This window comes from Halictus rubicundus, chromosome 11 (assembly GCF_050948215.1).
Source record: "Halictus rubicundus isolate RS-2024b chromosome 11, iyHalRubi1_principal, whole genome shotgun sequence".
In the NCBI taxonomy this organism is placed as follows: Eukaryota; Metazoa; Arthropoda; class Insecta; order Hymenoptera; family Halictidae; genus Halictus; species Halictus rubicundus.
In genome coordinates, this window is record NC_135159.1 from 12,499,511 (window position 1) to 12,517,605 (window position 18,095).

The 18,095-nt window shown below is 36.0% G+C and overlaps 8 protein-coding genes across 11 annotated transcripts; 4 read left to right on the forward strand and 4 right to left on the reverse strand.

Moving 5' to 3' along the window:
- Positions 1 to 566: 566 nt before the first annotated feature.
- On the forward strand, positions 567 to 2,890 carry Bai (transmembrane emp24 domain-containing protein bai). Its single transcript, XM_076796758.1, has 5 exons — positions 567 to 874; positions 1,074 to 1,218; positions 1,304 to 1,374; positions 2,130 to 2,256; positions 2,330 to 2,890. The coding sequence occupies exons 1-5, from the start codon at positions 704 to 706 to the stop codon at positions 2,449 to 2,451; spliced, it is 636 nt and encodes a 211-aa protein (XP_076652873.1). The 5' UTR covers positions 567 to 703; the 3' UTR covers positions 2,452 to 2,890.
- A 41-nt stretch (positions 2,891 to 2,931) lies between these two features.
- Positions 2,932 to 3,557, forward strand: LOC143359095 (uncharacterized). The gene is made up of 2 exons (XM_076796770.1): positions 2,932 to 3,207; positions 3,377 to 3,557. The coding sequence occupies exons 1-2, from the start codon at positions 3,036 to 3,038 to the stop codon at positions 3,445 to 3,447; spliced, it is 243 nt and encodes an 80-aa protein (XP_076652885.1). The 5' UTR covers positions 2,932 to 3,035; the 3' UTR covers positions 3,448 to 3,557.
- Positions 3,558 to 4,182: 625 nt separating this feature from the next.
- LOC143359093 (mpv17-like protein 2) lies at positions 4,183 to 6,171 on the reverse strand. The gene is made up of 4 exons (XM_076796768.1): positions 5,836 to 6,171; positions 5,314 to 5,750; positions 4,991 to 5,116; positions 4,183 to 4,926 (listed from the first exon to the last, which is right to left on the reverse strand). The coding sequence occupies exons 1-4, from the start codon at positions 5,858 to 5,860 to the stop codon at positions 4,909 to 4,911; spliced, it is 606 nt and encodes a 201-aa protein (XP_076652883.1). The 5' UTR covers positions 5,861 to 6,171; the 3' UTR covers positions 4,183 to 4,908.
- A 248-nt stretch (positions 6,172 to 6,419) lies between these two features.
- On the reverse strand, positions 6,420 to 7,890 carry Rpl37-1 (ribosomal protein L37-1). The gene is made up of 4 exons (XM_076796769.1): positions 7,770 to 7,890; positions 7,313 to 7,448; positions 6,624 to 6,708; positions 6,420 to 6,540 (listed from the first exon to the last, which is right to left on the reverse strand). The coding sequence occupies exons 1-4, from the start codon at positions 7,770 to 7,772 to the stop codon at positions 6,489 to 6,491; spliced, it is 276 nt and encodes a 91-aa protein (XP_076652884.1). The 5' UTR covers positions 7,773 to 7,890; the 3' UTR covers positions 6,420 to 6,488.
- Positions 7,891 to 9,738: 1,848 nt separating this feature from the next.
- Eif2bgamma (eukaryotic translation initiation factor 2B subunit gamma) lies at positions 9,739 to 14,432 on the reverse strand. 3 transcript variants are annotated; one of them, XM_076796764.1, is made up of 5 exons: positions 14,309 to 14,432; positions 10,913 to 11,602; positions 10,525 to 10,837; positions 10,231 to 10,460; positions 9,739 to 9,946 (listed from the first exon to the last, which is right to left on the reverse strand). In XM_076796764.1, exons 2-5 carry the CDS (start codon positions 11,587 to 11,589, stop codon positions 9,796 to 9,798), a joined length of 1,371 nt encoding a protein of 456 aa, XP_076652879.1. In that variant the 5' UTR covers positions 11,590 to 11,602; positions 14,309 to 14,432; the 3' UTR covers positions 9,739 to 9,795. The 3 variants fall into 3 exon arrangements, with proteins under 3 accessions (XP_076652879.1, XP_076652877.1, XP_076652876.1); XM_076796762.1 differs by lacking the exon at positions 14,309 to 14,432 and adding an exon at positions 11,698 to 11,832; XM_076796761.1 differs by lacking the exon at positions 14,309 to 14,432 and adding an exon at positions 11,713 to 11,809.
- Trmt6 (tRNA methyltransferase 6 non-catalytic subunit) lies at positions 11,939 to 13,572 on the forward strand. The gene has a single exon (XM_076796760.1). It carries the CDS (start codon positions 11,939 to 11,941, stop codon positions 13,409 to 13,411), a length of 1,473 nt encoding a protein of 490 aa, XP_076652875.1. The 3' UTR covers positions 13,412 to 13,572.
- On the forward strand, positions 14,009 to 16,506 carry Beta3galtii (beta-1,3-galactosyltransferase 6). Its single transcript, XM_076796765.1, has 3 exons — positions 14,009 to 14,958; positions 15,023 to 15,413; positions 16,367 to 16,506. Exons 1-2 carry the CDS (start codon positions 14,234 to 14,236, stop codon positions 15,306 to 15,308), a joined length of 1,011 nt encoding a protein of 336 aa, XP_076652880.1. The 5' UTR covers positions 14,009 to 14,233; the 3' UTR covers positions 15,309 to 15,413; positions 16,367 to 16,506.
- On the reverse strand, positions 16,151 to 17,880 carry Ing5 (inhibitor of growth protein 5). Of its 2 annotated transcripts, XM_076796767.1 has the most exons (4): positions 17,641 to 17,876; positions 16,755 to 17,207; positions 16,498 to 16,676; positions 16,151 to 16,415 (listed from the first exon to the last, which is right to left on the reverse strand). In XM_076796767.1, exons 1-4 carry the CDS (start codon positions 17,675 to 17,677, stop codon positions 16,314 to 16,316), a joined length of 771 nt encoding a protein of 256 aa, XP_076652882.1. In that variant the 5' UTR covers positions 17,678 to 17,876; the 3' UTR covers positions 16,151 to 16,313. The 2 variants fall into 2 exon arrangements, with proteins under 2 accessions (XP_076652882.1, XP_076652881.1); XM_076796766.1 differs by having other exon boundaries at positions 16,498 to 17,207; positions 17,641 to 17,880.
- Between the last annotated feature and the right edge of the window lie 215 nt (positions 17,881 to 18,095).

Below are 18,095 nucleotides of genomic sequence, written 5' to 3' on the forward strand. Positions count from 1 at the left end.
ATCTTCGACCCTTCATGACCCACAGGTACTTGAAAGCATTGATAGTGTTGCAGCACAATTGCACGTCCAATATTCATTTTGCAATCCAAAACCTTGACCGTCCGAGTTCATCGGTGATCTGTCGTTGTTTATGCATAATTTTACAATATTAACTTACAGCGACGGTCAATGCTGCGACGTTGATAACGCAGTTTCGATAAAAAAATGACCATTCGATAAACCAAACCATGACCATGACCAACCATTGACGTATATGTCCCGTGCTATATTAATTTTTATTCTTGACTCTACATTACCGACATTGTCAATTTAAACGTTATCACAGACGAGGAATAAGAGTGACCAATCACTGCACGCCAGACCGGCGTTCAAACTTTGAAAACGAAGAGACATATTATTTCACTGTTTAAAAGTGAAATCGTGTATTGGACATGATTATTTATATACTCTTGAAATCTAAAGCAGAAATTCTCGCTATTGGTCGAATAGCTGAACATTATAGAAACATGTAAAATATAATTGTTAATGGAAACTGCGTCAAGAATCATCGTACACGTGTTTGCTGGACACGTCACGTGACCCACCCAAAATATTTAATGGCTGCCAACTCATCAATATGTTGACGGTTCTTTCTTAACGTTCGTTTAATTCGCGCAAGTGTCATTCGAAATTGTTGAACGTGATTGCAAAAGATCTTCTAAACATGCGGAGCGTTTTATTATTGTTCTTTACACTGCTCGCGTACGCACATTCGATCAGGTTCTTCTTAGAACCTAACTCGATGAAATGTTTGAAAGAGGAAACGCAGGCTCATGTTTTGGTTGCCGGTGAATACGAGGTCTCCGAAACACCGGGCGTTAAAACCGAGTACATCGTAAGTATTTACAAAGTACACATTTTAACCAACATTTCTGCTACATCGAGGTTATGTTCGGCTAACCTCACTTTTTTTTTTGTTATCTTGTATTTCTCAATTTATTCACCGCTACACAAAAAACTGAGATATCACATCGTCAGTCTCGCTTTTTAGAATTGCAAATCTCATCGACATTCATATTCTATTTCCTTGATAGGTTCGTGACTCTAAATCCGAAGTGCTCAGCAAAAATGATAACATACTGCACGGAAAGATGCTGAAATTCTCCTTCGTGTTGGAGACGTATGACAAGTTCGAGATCTGCTTCACGGCACACGCGGTGCAGCCTTCTTTTGCAGGCAGTATATATATATATATGACACAGTTTAACAATCATGCGTGTCGTTATATTTCTTCTCTGTAATCCTAACGAGTCAAATCTTTCAGATTTGAAGAATGTCAAACAAGAGGTCCACCTAATTACAAAGCGTGGTATCGAAGCAAAGAGTTATGAAGCTGTAAGTTCATTTATCGAATATTTGCTCTCATAGACAACATCTTTTGGTTCATTAACTTTTCTATCGTTTGATCATGCTCATTCTGCACATTTAGTTTGCTGTCGATGCTTCACCTGGAGGAACCTATTTCGTATGTAATAACTTCCTGCGAGGAAGTGACAAATAGGTTTCCAATAGGGGAAGCTCCAACAGAACATATTTGTTTAAATGATCGACAGGAATTGGCAATCTGTTGTGTACTTATATGAATGAAATCTATTTTAGATTGTCAATTCGTGATTTATTTAATTTACCATGGAAAAACAATCTCATGATATTTAATCTTTTTTTTTTATATATGACTTGTATGGGCGCACAGATGGTAATGTAGAGAAATTGGTTGATGTAGCTTTTAACAGCATGGGTTTTAGTATGATTTGATTTGTCAGGGTACTTCACAAGTTCAATGAGAAATACCCAAGAGATTGAGTGTTTAGAGTAGAATTTTGCTCACATTCTCGTCACCTGCCGTAGATTGTCACCTACTTACAACATTATCACTACAATATCGAGAGAAGATTGATTAAATTTCCAGTATTTCTTTGTTTCCCAATTAATCGAATTCTGTACTACTTCTAATAATGTGTGAAGTGTATAATATCCGTTGTTCTTTGTAGTTTTTGAGTACTTACAATGATTTGACAAACTAAAGTTTTTTTTAAATCTATATTCCGAACGTTCGCGCAATTATTAAACAATCGCTTTGATCTAAATAGATAAGCGAAGCGGCTAAACTGAAACCTTCCGAGGTAGAACTGAAACGTTTGGAAGATTTGTCCGAAGCAATCGTTCAAGACTTTGCTCGAATGAGGCAAAATGAGGAAGAAATGAGAGACACTAACGGTGAGATATAAAATGTGTATCATGATATGTAATACAGATCGAATTATAATTAATTCTATTTTTATATTTCCAGAGGCTACAAACTCTCGAGTACTCCACTTCAGTATATTCTCCACGTTATGGCTTTTCGTACTCTCCACTTGCCAGGTTCTATACCTGAGGCGTTTTTTCAAATTGAAAAAACTCATCGAATAGGTCAGAGACTTTCAATCTTCCTGCGATTTTTACTGAAAGATGTTATTTATTCGAATTTTGATAAACCAATCGGCAGAAAGTCGTCAAAATTATGTAAAACATTTACAGACTTATACTTTGTACATTTGATTACAGTTTAAATAAAACAGTGAATTGAGTAATCATTAAATATGTACACGAAAGTGTCGTTAAACTTTTTCTTTCGATCTTACAACGCGTGATATTAAATAAATTAGTGTTCCTTAGTTAAAGTAAGGTGAATAGATTATTGAAGATAATTTAGTTGTATTGTTCGACCTTTGATAAAATGTCTCCAAGGTGAAAAGGTTATATATTTAATTATTTAAGTGCGTTTATATTGCGTTCCTTAGTATTTGTCTACAAATTAAAATAAAATCTGTAATCTTTATTACTGTAATAAAAGAAATTTGAAACTATCCTATCTCGATCGACTTCGTTACATACATACAAATATGGCGACCGAAACATAACCTACAAGAAACCAATTTATAATAAGAGCGCATCGTGAAGTTTTCACCGGAAATACGTTCTGCGAAAATTGTATCGTACGTTTTCAAGTGAGAATGACTGAAATAACAGGAACAGTGAACAGTATTATTAAAAACCGAGACAGGGACTGCCTCGGATGCAGAATCTTTAGCGGTTGCGGTCTTATTGGATCCGGTTTGTATGTTTCGTACCATACGAAGAAATTCCAGAACATGGGAAAACCTATAATGTATTCGATTGCAAGCGGTAATTCAAATTTCTTCATCTAATCAAAACAATTTAATTAGACTCGTACTGTTTGTTTATTTCGAATTTACGCGATTGAAGTGAGAATTCGATGTAAATCGCACCTAAAATTCGAATTAACTTACAACTAGTGTTACGTTTTAGTTCATTAATTAATTATGTGTTCCAGGATTAATGTTTCTCGGCACCGCTCGAATTTTGGATCTCCCCCCATTTCGCAAACAATTTAACCATGGATGAACGAAATACATATTGACTTTTTGTTATTTATACAAAACTGTTTTAATACCTTCTGTTTAATACTCAACGAAATTTGTAATATTATCCAGTTTTAAATTATCTATATTTTTATAGTCGTGTTATTTTATGTGTACAGATGTAAAATAGAATTTTGTTGAAATGTCTGTTCCCCAAACCGATGAGAAGTTGGTAAATAGCTAGGAAAAGTTGTTGCGAAATACAAAATGGTTTAATCCCTTTTCTAGAATATTCGGTTTAGGAGTGCATGCGGCTATCTTGTTTGTTGTTTCGCGGCAGTTTATTATTTGTATTTACACTTAACAATCGCTATTTGCTTACTGGCGACTGAAGGCTTTTAGAAGACGCCGTAATCCCGCCGTCGCCAAATGCCAAACAAAGGCTATCGTCCTAATAAACAATTTCCATTCGATGGATCGTTGTCACGTGTGATAAAAAAAAAGAAAAGAGCGGCGATTAAAAATTCCATCGGAATGCATCAGACACGAGGTTGCATACTGGCGTCTTGATAAAACCCCTATTGATAAAGATCAGTCGGATAAATTTCGAAACTTTGACGCCAACTATAATGCGCGACGTCCTCCCGGCGTCAAAACAAATCCTTATTTAGATAACACATAAACAAGTTGCATACATTGTCATTTCAACTTGAAAAAACGCAATGCTTCTCAAGGTCTTATGAAGGTATTGCGGGTTTCCGGGTAATCAGTACAAAAGTTTGTTTATCAATTCGTTTTATTTCTCCAAATTTATTTACAATGTACGATTTAGTGTCAGATCTGATCATACATTTTCATAACCTTCTAAATCTGTATTATTCGTATTATTACGGTTAAACAATACATTATCGGGAAAAATTGGAATTTTCTAAGGTAATCGCATGTTTCTGTAATTGTCAATGAGAGTACCGCCTTATCGCACATAATGCAACCTTATCATTTAGTGATGTCGAACTACGGTGGATAACAAAGATTTCGAAACGCGATAACGAAATTGTATAATGACAGAAAAACAATGACGAAACGACCGAACGTCTTTTGTGTGCTCAGGGTTACCAGACCAGTCCGGCACGATTACTTCCGGCGCTGTGTCCGAGATTTCAAAAAAGTCCGGTAAGTTCAAACACTTTCGAATTGTTGTAAAAGAGTAAATTATCAATTTTTTGATTCAGCTCGGAAATTGGTAACCCTACGCATGCTACGAACTTATAAATGTCGAACGCATTTCACAGGAATTGTTTGTAAGTCTAACGACAGTGTAAATATTCGACGGATTTAACAGGTTTCGTCAAACTTTCTATGTACATTTGCCGTAGTATAAATTAATCGATGAAAGATAGATCGATGTAAGTTTCCGCAAATTATCAAGGCCTTAAGAGCAACATGATTCATGCATTATCAGCTACTGATTGAAAATGACGTTGACTAGTCTCGAGATTTCGCATCACTGGAACTGATGATCCTATAAAAGAGACAATCATCAGTACAAAAATATATATATATCCAAAAATAAAATAGACACTTACGTATTTCATGTACGACAGGAAAATATCATAGATCATTGTCATAAAATTCGTGTACAGAACTCGGTATCTAAAGGGTATAAAGAAGAAGTTGACGCACTGTGTTGGAGGCCAGAAGCAACAATCCACCTGAAAAGAGCCAACTTGTTTTAGCGTTGTCTATTTATAGATATCTGATTATTAGACTTCTAAAGAAATTTCTAAAATTCAGGAAAGCTCTCAGTTGATGAGAGAAATTTTTTCTTTATTTTAATTTTCATCGAATTATCAGTAAACATGGGAATTTGTATAAAGATCCGTAGTCTACTGATCATACACATACGTACTTTCCACGTGTCGTATAGTTTCACTCTCAGTTCATCATAGATCTCCTCTAGCTTCCTGCTCTCCAGCACACCGAGCCCAACAAAGAATATACCTAGGCAGGTGGGACTAGCAATTGACTGGTCCAGACAGGTTTTTTTAACAACTGATACCGCGCATCTGCCGGGTATGACTCTGTCCAGAACCAGGTAGAACCAGTGATGAAAGGGACCTTGGATCAGACCCACGGTCGTCATGTTCTTCGTCCTGACGAAATCGTGCACGTACGTGTCCGAGTTCGTCAGCTCCTGTTGTTGATCCTCCAAGGATGCAACCATTGTTCGATTTTCCTCTGTCAGGGACTTGCTTTTCTTCCAGTGCTCGCTGCGTTGTTGAATCAGGTCTGCTGCAGCCATCATCAGGCCACAGCTCACCGTATTCGTAACCAGCAGGTACTTGTCTAACGATTAAATAAAAGATTACTTACCGATACTTCAAATAAATAAATAACTATGGGGGCTGTTCAAATTCGAAAACCTATTTACCAAATAATTTTTTCCAAGCGTTCATTGGAACAAGTCAAGCAGCAAACTCAATTCGCAAAACTCCCGTTTCGACCTCTAATACCTTGACCTTCTATCTGGCAAGTTTTCTCGGGTTATTTCAACACAAATTGTCTAAATTTGTCTCGCTTCCGTTACTGCTATATAATCATACGGTTATTCTTAATCTTCTGATGTTTGTGAAGGCGAAATCTTGGGTGAACACGGCCCAGGTGCATACCGTTACGACTAGCTACAGCGTACAGTCTAATACAGGTAGACGCGGATGCAATCGATCATGGTGCACTATAAATCCGCGAGTAACTGCAAAAAATTCATAAAATCGCGGCATTTATAGAGAAGAGCGACTGCTGTTTGAACGATCCAACGCGTTTGCGCAGTTCGCTAGCCCCACTCTAGAATCGTTTCCGTCTGCACTCCCATTATCTCTTGCGATTTACCTGGCAAAAATGCTAACGGATCAGTGAACTCGCACGCTTCGTATACGCGTGTTTACTTAAGGACAGATATAGCCGCCGCGACTACTAAAATAAGATCCCGTTACGAGGAATAATGCAAAACACCTCTGCGAGTTTTCTGTTGTTTATTGGTAGTCAAAATCTTATAGATACACAACACAATGACATAGGTCGCGATTACTTAGTTGCAACAGACTTCGGTTTTGGCAAACCTTCCCTGAACCCATTCCTAAAGAAAAGAGAAGAGACATCGTGAGTGCATAATGTAATATGATTTGTTTAGTTTATCCTTTAATGGTGTTCTACACTTACTTGAACTTGCGGCGAACAATCTTCAAGTACCGCATGCGACCGGTACCAGTGGTCTTCCTCCTTTTGGCTTTCACTGACCAGTTATCTGAATAAAGCAATAACAATGTTAGAACACTAAACATTCAATTTCTATTTGTATAAAACAGTCACTCCGAAACTCGAATTCAAAAAAGCCTGACTTATAGTAGTCTGCATTTGTCTTGTAAACTATAAATATGAGGAAAGAATATACAGCGTTCCATTTAACTCTTCGACTATGAAATGCTTGAGAAAAAAACATGGAGAAATGAGAAGCTTATGGAGGATTACAAACGAAAGGCAGACTTAGGGTACTGTGAACAAATTGGAATACTAGGTTGGATGATAGATCTAAGGTACATTGGAGCTGTGAAAGAAACTAAGAGAGCGAAGAGTCAATGATACAATGTGTATTTTTATAGTGGAAGCGTTCACATTGGATGAATAGAGCTACGCTTAGCACAGCATTCAATTAATATCGCCACTCTGATTGATGCTCTCTTAGCTTCTATTCCAGCTTCAATGTACTCATATCCTGAGCAATACGTGTTCTCAAGCTTTTGTTGCAAAGAGAGTCGAAGGATTAAAAGGTGAAGGCCATCTTCGTTTCTTAAAAATAATTCCTGCGACTTTCAAGACTCGATGAATAAATATGATGATAATGAACTTACAAGATCGCATTTTCTTCTGGGGATATCCACACTGAGCACATTGCGATTTTTGGATGTGATACGAGCTGCGGCCACACCGTCTGCACAATGTGTGTGTCTTATTTCGCCGCTTACCAAAACTTGATGTACCCTTCGTCTGTAAACATGATAATTACACAATTATTTAAACTTCGATTTTTCTGAATTCTCAGGCAATATACCCGCGAAACACTCGAAAATCGAACGAATATTTTTCTTTTGGCGATTTAAAGCCGCGTGTCATATTGTAAACATTTCTGACATAACCTCTAACGCCGTACGACAATGATTAACTATTTATTCCGAATTTTTCTGTCGGAACTATTGTTGCATATCGTTTCTACGAGAGATACTGAAATGCTTCTTATTGTTTTTATGTGACAAAAGTCCAAGATGGCTTTGTAATAAATAGATATTGTTTGTTCGAATTCTCGCTCACCATCTTGCACGAAGGAACACTTCAAAAGAGATGATAGAGCGCGTTCCAAAACCGAACGTTCCCAGTCCAAACAAGTTTGAACCGTACTACAGTGGCTCTCAACTCAAAAAGATAAATATAATCAAACATGTTAAAGACAGGAGATGGCGGTATGGAAGTGAAGAACGAAAGTTTTGAGCTTAGAGTTTTTTACTGTGATATTAGAGTAAAAGTAAGTAGAACTGGAATAGGAATATCCCAAAAAGAAGAATTCCTCGCAAGGTAACTAATAAATAAATAAGCTCTCTAAAAGAGTCAAGAATTATAGACAATCCAATACAGTGGGAGATATAACCTCTATATCTGAGCCGGATCTAGTCGGTGATCCGTCCCGCCGCGAGGCGGGACGAAAGTTTATCTTGTCGATGATTGGAGGAGAGGATTTAACAAAGATGGACCCACAGGAAGGTCCATCCAATCAAATATCCATAAATACATTGGTACCAATGGATCTAGACCAGGTATCTGGAATTCAAAAAACTAACCAGAAATGTACAGTACTTGAGGAAAATTAAATGGGAAGACATAATAGACTTTGAAACAGGCTCTATAAGAAAATGCTACGACGTTAACGATGATACCCTTGTAATCATGATTAAGGACAAACTCAAGATCACAGACTTCAACCCAATACAAATTTACACAGATGGCTCCAAAAAGAAAGATAGCATTTCAAACGGAGTGGGTATTGTTTTCAAAAAAGATAAGGACTGGGAAGAGGAGGGTTTTAGCATTAATAATATAGCAACCATTTACACAACAGAATGTATCGCCATAAGCAAGGCAATAAGTATGGCAGAAGAAAAATATACAGACACAACGGGCAATATAATCATCCTAACTGACTCTGAAAGTGCCCTAAGAGGCTTACAAGGCATTTCTTCGGACAAGTTAATCAACCCGTGGATCATAAGGATCGCTAAACAGGTCTGTAACATTAATGCAAAGAAAGAAAAAAGAATCACTTTTGCTTGGATCCCAGCACACGTTGGAATTGAGGGTAATGAAAGAGCTGATACCGTAGCAAAAGAAAGAACGAGATATGATCCAGATGACAATTTCAAAATCCCTACAGAAGATATATACAACCATACTGAAGATAGCAAGTGGCAAAAATCAGATTGGAATCATATAAGAGAAGGAAAGTATAAAGGAAAAAAATACTTTGAAACAACAGATACCAACGTAGGAAAAAGAAAGCCTTGGTTTGATTCAATAAAGAACATAGGAAGAAGATGCATTAACACCTTGAGCAGGATTAGAGCTAATCACTACAACCTAGCAAGTTCCCTAGCTAGGAAAAAATACATAAATTACACAATATGTGAATGTGGCCACGATAACGAAGACATTGACCATATCATATGGAGCTGTCCCATATACTCAGGAAAAAGAGGAAAGCTAATGAGAATCTTTGCTAAAAAGGACATAGACCTAGAAGAGGAAGTTTTCAGTATACTAAAAAAGAAAGATGATTCCATTTTGAGAGCTATAGCAATATTTTTATTACAAATAGACAGAGCAATTTAAACATACCTCCAGAGAAGGAAAATGAAGAATAGAGTACAAATATTAAATATTAAGAACAAATTCTTAGATCAGAACATCTGATACATCTATATATAGTTTATATATGTTTATGTTAATACCCAGTTTATAAGTGTTGATTATTGATTATATAATAGACAAAGTAAGGCGAAACGAATTTATTATATATAGAATTACAGATATTTTCATATATAGTATATAAGTAATTAGATGTAGATCAACAATACTACATAAGGACCGTTTTTATATTGGGCAGATAGAGTTCAGGCTCTTCAACGCCATCTTTATGTATATAAAGAAAAGAATAAACCATAAACCATACTACATATTTTTTAATCTTCAAAAAAATAATTCGAACACGAATGAAATAAAAAAATTTGAGTATTCATAAAAGAGAACAATTATTTTCAAAAACTCTTTATTGTGTACTGATAAATAATTAAATTTCTATAACCTCGTCCGCGTCAGTGAGAACTTCGCGAGAATGATGACCTGCTACAACATGTTGAGGACCAACAACACAATCCTTTAATTCAGTACCCTCCTCGATCACACAGCCATTGCACAGTATGCAATTATGTATCACGCATCTGCAATTTATAAATTAAATAATACAATGTCATTTCCAGACTGCGGATTTTATACACTTATGACAAAATTGTGTAGATCAAATGCAAAACAATAGAGACATTTAAAGAATTTAAAAATATTATTGGATTATTTTCAGCTTGTTCAAATTATTCAGGAAAGATGTAAATATCTATCTAGCTCCTGTAATTGACTGCAATTGACGCAGACAATTTTTATTTTGCATAAAAATCCACAGTCTATGTAGTTATTTCATATATCTCATTCAATTTGTTACTAAGATTACCTTTGCTTAATAGTAACATTTTCCATTACAACACTGTACGATATTCTAGTCTTTGATTCAATGACTGCATTCGGTCCAATATGGCATTGTTTAAGGGAAGTTTTTTCATGTATAGTGGCATTGTCATCCACGTGACAGTCCTGCATCTGTGTACTGTTTATAGTAGCGCTAGTTGAGATATTTGGAACATTCGATTTCTCCATATCATTGTTGTTCCACCACTCTGATATCTGAAATATTCACTCTGGTAATACAGAACTATTAATTCGAAAACAATTGCTTCCATATTTTCACCTTGGTGTTAGCGAAATGGTACATTTGTATAGTGTTTGCTCGAATCCCGAATTTCCCGCTAACGATATGAGCATAACACCTCACTATGTCCCCATGATACACATCTTTCAAATCGGTACTATGGTCGTTGTATGCTGACATTTTTCTAATTAAATCGTCTAGAGGTTTCTCGTCGGCAAAACCATATATATCTTTTTTAGAATTGAACTGTACTATCGATGTGTTCTTATCATCCGTGAATTGCTTAGGAGGCTTAGTCAATTGATTTCTGACAATGTTTGGAAGCAATTCACCCTTTAACGTACTGAAACTCCTGTTAAAAAGAAAACAATGCATCAAGTATATTATATATGAAACTATTAAAGTATTTTGATACTATATTATTTACTTATTGTGCACCAAGTAATCTAAAACCCATTTACTCATCACGTATAGATGAGCATCCAGCAACTTTGAGTGAATGGTAAAGCTTGTATGCTTTTTAAGAAGCATATGCGAAATGTTAATGGTTTCCTCAAAATCAGAAGCTGAAGCCAAAAATACTAAACGTCCTGTTTCGTTATCGATACCTATCAGATCAGTCTCTGGCTTTTGTTTATTTTTTGGACCTGGAGTCACAAAGTCATCTGGTAGCTTAGACACAGGTAGCATAAGTGCAGCAATACTGGCATTATGTTTTCTGTATAGATTTAAAACCTCGCATATGTCAACGTTACTGATCAGATCGCAGGAAATTACTAAGAAATCTGTGTGGATTTTCTCGTGTATCAGTCTAATGGAGTCTGCGGTTCCAAGATCTTCTGAATCTTCGACTGCAACAATGTCTACTTTGATCTTGAGGTTTAGTTTGTTCAAAGCGAAGGATACATTGTTTCCCATATTCTCTGATACGACAACTATGGCTTCTTTGAAACCAGCAAGTTCCAGTAACTGGAGAGGATACCATAGCATTGGTATATTTCCTATTGGCAACAAACATTTGTACTGTCCGTGAGTAAGTTCTGTCATGCGAGATCCTCCTCCGCCAGCAAGCACGACTGCTTGGAATTCTTTGTAAGGAAACATTTCTTTCTAATTACTGCAACGAAAGACAAACATGAGAAAGATCAAAGGTATTGAGAAAATAAACACTTTTATGAAGCGAGATAAAAACATTTTTATCCTGACACTTACAAGGATAATACTCACGTAATACTAATGAAAATATAACGACGAAGGACGAACGGAGTATTACCGCATTAATTTCTAAAACACAATCTCTTGTGTAGATGATGACACGGTAACCAGGGCACCAACGGTAACCTTTTATGACAGATGGTGTGTTGATTTACGAGTATTTGTATTTAGGTTATGTCAAACAGCTAGGTTATGTTGTAACACGTTAAAGCGTGTACCAGCGTGTACAGAAAACTCCATGGGATTGACAAACATGTGCGAATCCGAAGAAGACGTGATTACCATAGGAAAATATGTAATCGTAAAGAAATTAAATTTCAAGAAAATTTATAAAGTGACTGCTAATGGACAGTTAATGCTGGGGAGAGATCTGGTAAATATGGGTGAGATTATTGGCAAGAGGTATTGGACCACTTTTGAAATGATACCATCAAAGAATGGGAAAAGAACATTTTCTTTGAGAGAAGGTTCAGAGTCTGAATCGTGGAATGATTTATTGGACACCTTGCCCAGTGGTCACGATAATCGTTCCATCAACGACGATGGTACGTCCCAGAAATTGTCCAAAGAAGAGATCACTCAGCTCCAAGAAGCTGGTAAAAGTGGTAAAGAAATAGTAGGTAGCCTGATTGAAAACAATAAATCTTTCTCGGATAAAACAGAATATTCCCAGGAGAAGTATCTGAAAAAGAAAGAGCGAAAGTATCTTAGATATTTGACTGTATGCAAGCCTAGCATAAGTTCTTTGCATGACGTGTACTTCAAACTAGATCACGCTAAGATCGGAAGCTTACGAATGGATACATTAGCACAGATATTGTCATACAGCGACGTTCAATCAAACGGATTATTTATACTGTACGATAGCGGGTGTCAAGGCTTGCCAGCGGCTGCTTTGTTGGATAGAATTGGAGCGAATACAGAAGGACATTTGATAAACCTGCATCCTGGGAATGTGCCCAAGGCCTTGTTAATACATGCCATGAACTTTCCTAAAGAACAATTGAGCAGATTAATAAATGTTAATATTTATAGCTTTCTAAGATTGTATTACCAAGGCGAAGAAGCTATTTTGAATAATATCTTGGCATCGAAGAAGCCATGCAATAATGTAACCAATAAGACTGAAGCAAGTGAACTTAAACTCCTTGAAAAAAATGACACAGTTGACTGTACTTCATTAGAAAATCATAAAAACAATGAAGTTCAAAATGAAGATATTAATGATAAAGAAAGCACTAATGACACAAACGAGATTGCTGAAAGCTGCGAAGTCCTGAAAGAACATAATTCGCACAACTCAGGGTCAATAGGGTCAAAACGAAAATTGGATGAACTTGAAAAATCTGAATCTACAGAGATTGTTCCCCCGAAGAAACCGAAATGGTTTGAGGAAACTCAGCAAGCTGTAGAGCTCGTGAAGAACACGAAAGCTCGAGGATTAGTTATTGTAGCCAAAGAGCATCCTCTGAATATTATAAATGCTCTTTTGCCTTTTCTGGGAGCATCCAGACCCTTTGTGATCCACCATTTATATCGGGAACCTCTGCAGGAGACCTACGTAATGTTGAAGCAACAACAAAATGTTATTAATCTAAAACTAGTTTCGAACTTCCTACGTTCCTACCAAGTGTTGCCAGACAGAACACATCCCGACATCCTGACCAGTGATTCAGGCGGTTATTTATTAACAGGATATTTAGTTGAGTAGCAGTCACTGCTACTATTTATTATATCGAATAGGATATTGGACTTTGTAATAAATTCTGTACAATAAAAATGTAAAGTAATCCCTTTTATACAAGTATTTTATATTTAATATAGTTTAAGTCCAGATACACAAGCAAGAAATAAAAGAGTATTTAAGTATTACTTGTTCCCTGAACCTTTACTGCTATTATCGTACGTTTAATGTTTTTCTAAAAATCAATACGATCTATTAAAGGAAAAACCCCTTATGGCGATTAGAAATAGACTGTGTTCAAAACTCTTTATATAGAAGAATTATTTATTTTCCAAGCGATATTGCTAATTGATATAAAAAGTATATGCCATGATCTATATTTAACGAAAGTTTCATTTATAAATATTCATATTTATAGTCGCAGGAGCCGATCAATGAGATGCCTCGATAAATTCTTTTTCAAATTACCCGCCATACAATAATATTTTTCAAATCACAATATAGGCTTCCTTTCTCAATAAATTTATTAAATAATCGTTAAAATACTGAAAGAAAATATCAAATTTTTCATGTATTTAAAACCTGCACTCTCTGGTGGGGGTAACACGGCAACGTGTTCGTGGAGGGGGGAATTTGTAAATTTCATTGAGTTTGATCAGCTGATTGTCGTAGACTCATTTGAACATTTTAACATAAACATATATTTTTTCTAGCGAAATGTTAAAGTAATAAATAACGTTGTTTAAAAGGGGAATCCCTTAAGAAGATGTGGTCACGTCAGATCGCGAACGCACAGAGATAATATTAAGAAGGTTAAGAGATGCAGATAGTCAGTAACACACTCGCAAAATGGATTTAATGACGCTTCTACCGACGAGATCATCGTCGAAGAATTTCTCTACGATGATCCGAAAAAAGTTTTACTTCAAACTGAACATTCCGACATTGTTGATAATATTGGTGTTTATTTTCCTGTGCTTTCATTTCTTACCTTCCACAAAATGTTCGCCGGATGACCAGATGAAGAACAAGCCGAAGTACAGGCTCGTGATACTCGTACTCTCCAGCCCTGATAACTTGGAGTGGAGGGCAACTATTAGGAAAACATGGTTGGCGCAAAAGTACGCCACTGTCAAGCACCTGTTCGTGGTAGGGACTCAGAACATACTACCGGAACAAAAGGAAACATTGCTGTCAGAGAAACACAGGTTCAACGACTTGCTTTTGCTACCGAAATTGATAGACTCTTACGGAATGTTAACAAAGAAAGTTTTATATGGGCTGAAAGAAGTGTACGAGCAATACAACTTCAACTACTTAATGAAATGCGACGACGATTCGTTTGTACTGGTGCACAAAGTTCTGAAAGAATTGGACAAATGGGATAACAGAGGAACCAAGAGGGAATTGTACTGGGGTTTCTTCAATGGGAAAGCGCATGTTAAGAGAAGTGGACCTTGGAAAGAGACTGACTGGATACTTTGTGATTATTATCTTCCTTATGCGCTTGGAGGTGGATATGTTCTGTCTCATAATTTAGTCAAGTTTATCGCTATGAACATGGACATTCTCAAGTAAGTTAAACATTACTGCATTTGCTTTAATTAATTAACATTTAATCGTTTAATCAATTTAAAGGTTGCACAAAGCAGAAGATGTGTCTGTTGCACTGTGGATAGCTCCACTAGCAAATATTGAGAGGAAGCACGATGTGCGTTTTGATACAGAGTACAGATCACGTGGCTGTTCTAATCAGTACATAGTCACACACAAACATACGATTGCGAACATGAAAAATATGCATGAATATTACCAAGCATCCGGACAATTGTGTGTGAAGGAAACGAGAAATCGAATGAGCTATCAATACAACTGGACTGTTCCACCTAGTCAGTGTTGCAATCTACAAGCAGGCATTCCATAATGGATGAATGAATGAATACTCTTTATGCAGTCAATACTCTAGTCATTATTTTTTAATGCAATTGCACATATGTATTCTGTATAACGCGATAGTCTGAACAATTTGGTGAGTATATCTATGAAATTGATTATAATATTTAAATAAGAAATTAACTTCACTTAGAATCATCATCAACTTGAATAACTTCAATCTTAGCATTTGCATTTTCTATGCTATTATAGCATTCAATGGTGCTTGTAAATATAGTACATACGCCTATTAAAAAAAGAACAGGAAACAAACGACTATTTAAATATCTACGTTTCGGTAAATTAAATATATTTTTCATAATTATATATAAAAAGTTTATTTATTTTGTATATTTTATTTCAACAAAAAACTTACTCTCTATACAGTGTCATTTACATTTATAAAATATAAAAACAGTAATAATTTTAATTTTAATACTATAATTACGTGTCAATACTTAGTTTAAAGACAGAAACTTCGATAAGCGAATCACAGATGTTCAAAAAACGGCCAAGGAAAAAATTATATAAAAAGTTGTAAAGCTCTTGTTTGAATTTCAGTTATTTATAATAAATTACTACTTTGTACATCTAAAAAAGAGAAACATAGAAAGAGAGAACAATAATCATGGCCGATTCTCAAATATTCTTTTCTGTGATCAGCTAACATTTCACTGTACTTTCATTATATCTAACATTGCCGACCATACATGACAAATAATACATGATCAATGTCTGTGTTCCTAAACAAAGAAACTCGCAGCAACGTTGGATGCAATATAAATACAGTTATTAGCACTTTCTTTTTTGTTTCCCCTCTTGTTTCATTTTTCCTTTTCTTTTCTTTTTTTTTACAAATTTTCTACCTTTTTCATACAATTTAATTTTGTTTCATGTTGAACCATGAAAAGTGTTCTTGTAGTATGCTAATTTTAGAAGTAATGTACGAGTCTTTTCTTTAAGATACAATCAGCAATTGTACACGAGCCACATATACCTATTTCTTTTTTCTATCTTGCGTGCATTTAGGACAGTACCATTTCCCTTTAGGTTTCGTAGTCAAGCCAACACAAGCAAAGTGGAACCATTCTATGGGACACTGTGTCGAGAAAAGACAATAATATTATGCTTGTAAGAGAATAATAAATAGACACTGAAAAAACAAAGTTATGTAGACTTACGTCAGGATTATCACAACCGATCATTTCTCCGTAAGAAACCTGATGACACAGACAATACGTTGGTTCGTTAGGATCAACAGGCATATCCAAGACATCCGCTGGATGCCCAAGTGCACCGGAATCCACTTGCGCTCCACTTCCTACAGCACCAGCAGACGACGCAGAAGCGACAGATCCACCTAATATAGGTATAGACAAGAATATGATAATTTTTTTATTCGCAAATTGTTGGAAAATATAAAGATAATCAAGCAAACCTTTCTTCTGTTTTTTCCTAGCCATCTTTGACTCATCTTCACTACTGGCACCTGCAACACCCTTCTTCCGTTTCTCCTTCTCTTTCAGCTTTTTTCTACCTTTTTTACTAGCATTGTTCTCCTCTTGTGCTCTACTGCTGATTAAAGCTTTGTCCTGTATCTCAGCCTCGAACCTCGCCAAGTCTGAGTCTAGTCTTCTAATGTGTTTATCCACTAACTCGTATGTCTGTATGGCTAACTGAACTTTATCGTCCCCATACTCTTTCGCCTTGTTAAATAAATTTTGTATGTGAGTGAATTGTTCCTTCTTCTTTTCCGGAGATTCCTTCTTTATGTTTTTTAAATAGTCGTCTGCCAATTTGTCTATATCTTTCATCAACCCCTGTGCCCTAGTGTCCAGATCTCGCATTAACGTGAAGTTCCTCTGTAATTCAATGGGCAAATGCTCCAGACCTAGAAGACAAAACGGTACATTATAAACTGGCCCAGAGTTGATACATGAAAAGTCTTTTTCAGTACTCATTGGTTGCTACATTTTTTGAGGGGGTAAAAGAAATATTTGCGTTACCAAAATTGAACGATAATAACACGTTGGTTTATGAAGCTCGGGTAATATCTATTCTGCAAGCTTTGAGTTATTCTTCTGTAAAGATTTGTACAGGGCAGAATTTTCACTGTTTATTTTCATCTACGTTCTCTTTTATGTGATCTCGTTCATACGTTTGGCGAAGGTTCGCGAATTATTAATCCCGCTGACAGAATTCGAAGATTTACGACATGTAACGTTGAATGTTTGTCTGGTCTTATGTTCAACATAATGTACGATAAGTACGATTGTTTTCTTTTTCACAGTTTTGACGAGGGAAAAAAGGGATTGTACACTTACTGTCTAAATAGTGCTCCAGATACAGTGCCGTCGTCATGGTTCTGGATGGTATAATTGTGGGACGTCGTCCTGTGGCAGCTACCTCCTACGCTCCCCAGCAGATGGACAAACAGTCAACACATTTCCCGCTCCAACCTGATCCGTCACCGATTTCTACATATACCGTCCTCAATCGCCTTCCGATATTCCAGCTAGTGATGGGCATTATCGACTAAATTCAACTATCGACTAATTACTATTTAGTTACTACATACTATCGAATATTTAGTCGATAGTTTTTAGTCGACTGAAATTTCGTTCTAGTGGTTACGTCTAGATTGCGGGCTATAGTCTATGCCTACGTATATCACCATATATAGTTTATATCGCATAAATAGCAATAAGATTTTAACATCTAATATTTAATTAAAGTATTTCGCATAATAAATAGCAATATAAGATTTTAACATCTGATA

What these genes read in the sequence shown, in the direction of transcription:
- Bai (XM_076796758.1), top strand. Translation starts at nt 704, where the DNA reads ATGCGGAGCGTTTTATTATTGTTCTTTACACTGCTCGCGTACGCACAT. An exon ending in AAGCAAAGAGTTATGAAGCT is followed by an intron (nt 1,375 to 2,129) that starts GTAAGTTCATTT and finishes TGATCTAAATAG; the next exon opens with ATAAGCGAAGCGGCTAAACT. An exon ending in AGAAATGAGAGACACTAACG is followed by an intron (nt 2,257 to 2,329) that starts GTGAGATATAAA and finishes TTATATTTCCAG; the next exon opens with AGGCTACAAACTCTCGAGTA.
- LOC143359095 (XM_076796770.1), top strand. Translation starts at nt 3,036, where the DNA reads ATGACTGAAATAACAGGAACAGTGAACAGTATTATTAAAAACCGAGAC. An exon ending in AATGTATTCGATTGCAAGCG is followed by an intron (nt 3,208 to 3,376) that starts GTAATTCAAATT and finishes TATGTGTTCCAG; the next exon opens with GATTAATGTTTCTCGGCACC.
- LOC143359093 (XM_076796768.1), bottom strand. Translation starts at nt 5,860, where the DNA reads ATGAACGCTTGGAAAAAATTATTTG. An exon ending in CGCTTGGAAAAAATTATTTG is followed by an intron (nt 5,751 to 5,835) that starts GTAAATAGGTTT and finishes TTTAATCGTTAG; the next exon opens with ACAAGTACCTGCTGGTTACG. An exon ending in AACTATACGACACGTGGAAA is followed by an intron (nt 5,117 to 5,313) that starts GTACGTATGTGT and finishes GGCTCTTTTCAG; the next exon opens with GTGGATTGTTGCTTCTGGCC.
- Rpl37-1 (XM_076796769.1), bottom strand. An exon ending in CCAGAAGAAAATGCGATCTT is followed by an intron (nt 6,709 to 7,312) that starts GTAAGTTCATTA and finishes TGCTTTATTCAG; the next exon opens with ATAACTGGTCAGTGAAAGCC. An exon ending in ATTGTTCGCCGCAAGTTCAA is followed by an intron (nt 6,541 to 6,623) that starts GTAAGTGTAGAA and finishes TCTTTTCTTTAG; the next exon opens with GAATGGGTTCAGGGAAGGTT.
- Eif2bgamma (XM_076796764.1), bottom strand. Translation starts at nt 11,589, where the DNA reads ATGTTTCCTTACAAAGAATTCCAAGCAGTCGTGCTTGCTGGCGGAGGA. An exon ending in GATTACTTGGTGCACAATAA is followed by an intron (nt 10,838 to 10,912) that starts GTAAATAATATA and finishes TCTTTTTAACAG; the next exon opens with GAGTTTCAGTACGTTAAAGG. An exon ending in ACCATTTCGCTAACACCAAG is followed by an intron (nt 10,461 to 10,524) that starts GTGAAAATATGG and finishes TGAATATTTCAG; the next exon opens with ATATCAGAGTGGTGGAACAA.
- Trmt6 (XM_076796760.1), top strand. Translation starts at nt 11,939, where the DNA reads ATGGGATTGACAAACATGTGCGAATCCGAAGAAGACGTGATTACCATA.
- Beta3galtii (XM_076796765.1), top strand. Translation starts at nt 14,234, where the DNA reads ATGGATTTAATGACGCTTCTACCGACGAGATCATCGTCGAAGAATTTC. An exon ending in ATGAACATGGACATTCTCAA is followed by an intron (nt 14,959 to 15,022) that starts GTAAGTTAAACA and finishes ATCAATTTAAAG; the next exon opens with GTTGCACAAAGCAGAAGATG.
- Ing5 (XM_076796766.1), bottom strand. Translation starts at nt 17,677, where the DNA reads ATGACGACGGCACTGTATCTGGAGCACTATTTAGACA. An exon ending in TCTGGAGCACTATTTAGACA is followed by an intron (nt 17,208 to 17,640) that starts GTAAGTGTACAA and finishes TTTGTCTTCTAG; the next exon opens with GTCTGGAGCATTTGCCCATT. An exon ending in TCGGTTGTGATAATCCTGAC is followed by an intron (nt 16,416 to 16,497) that starts GTAAGTCTACAT and finishes TTCTCGACACAG; the next exon opens with TGTCCCATAGAATGGTTCCA.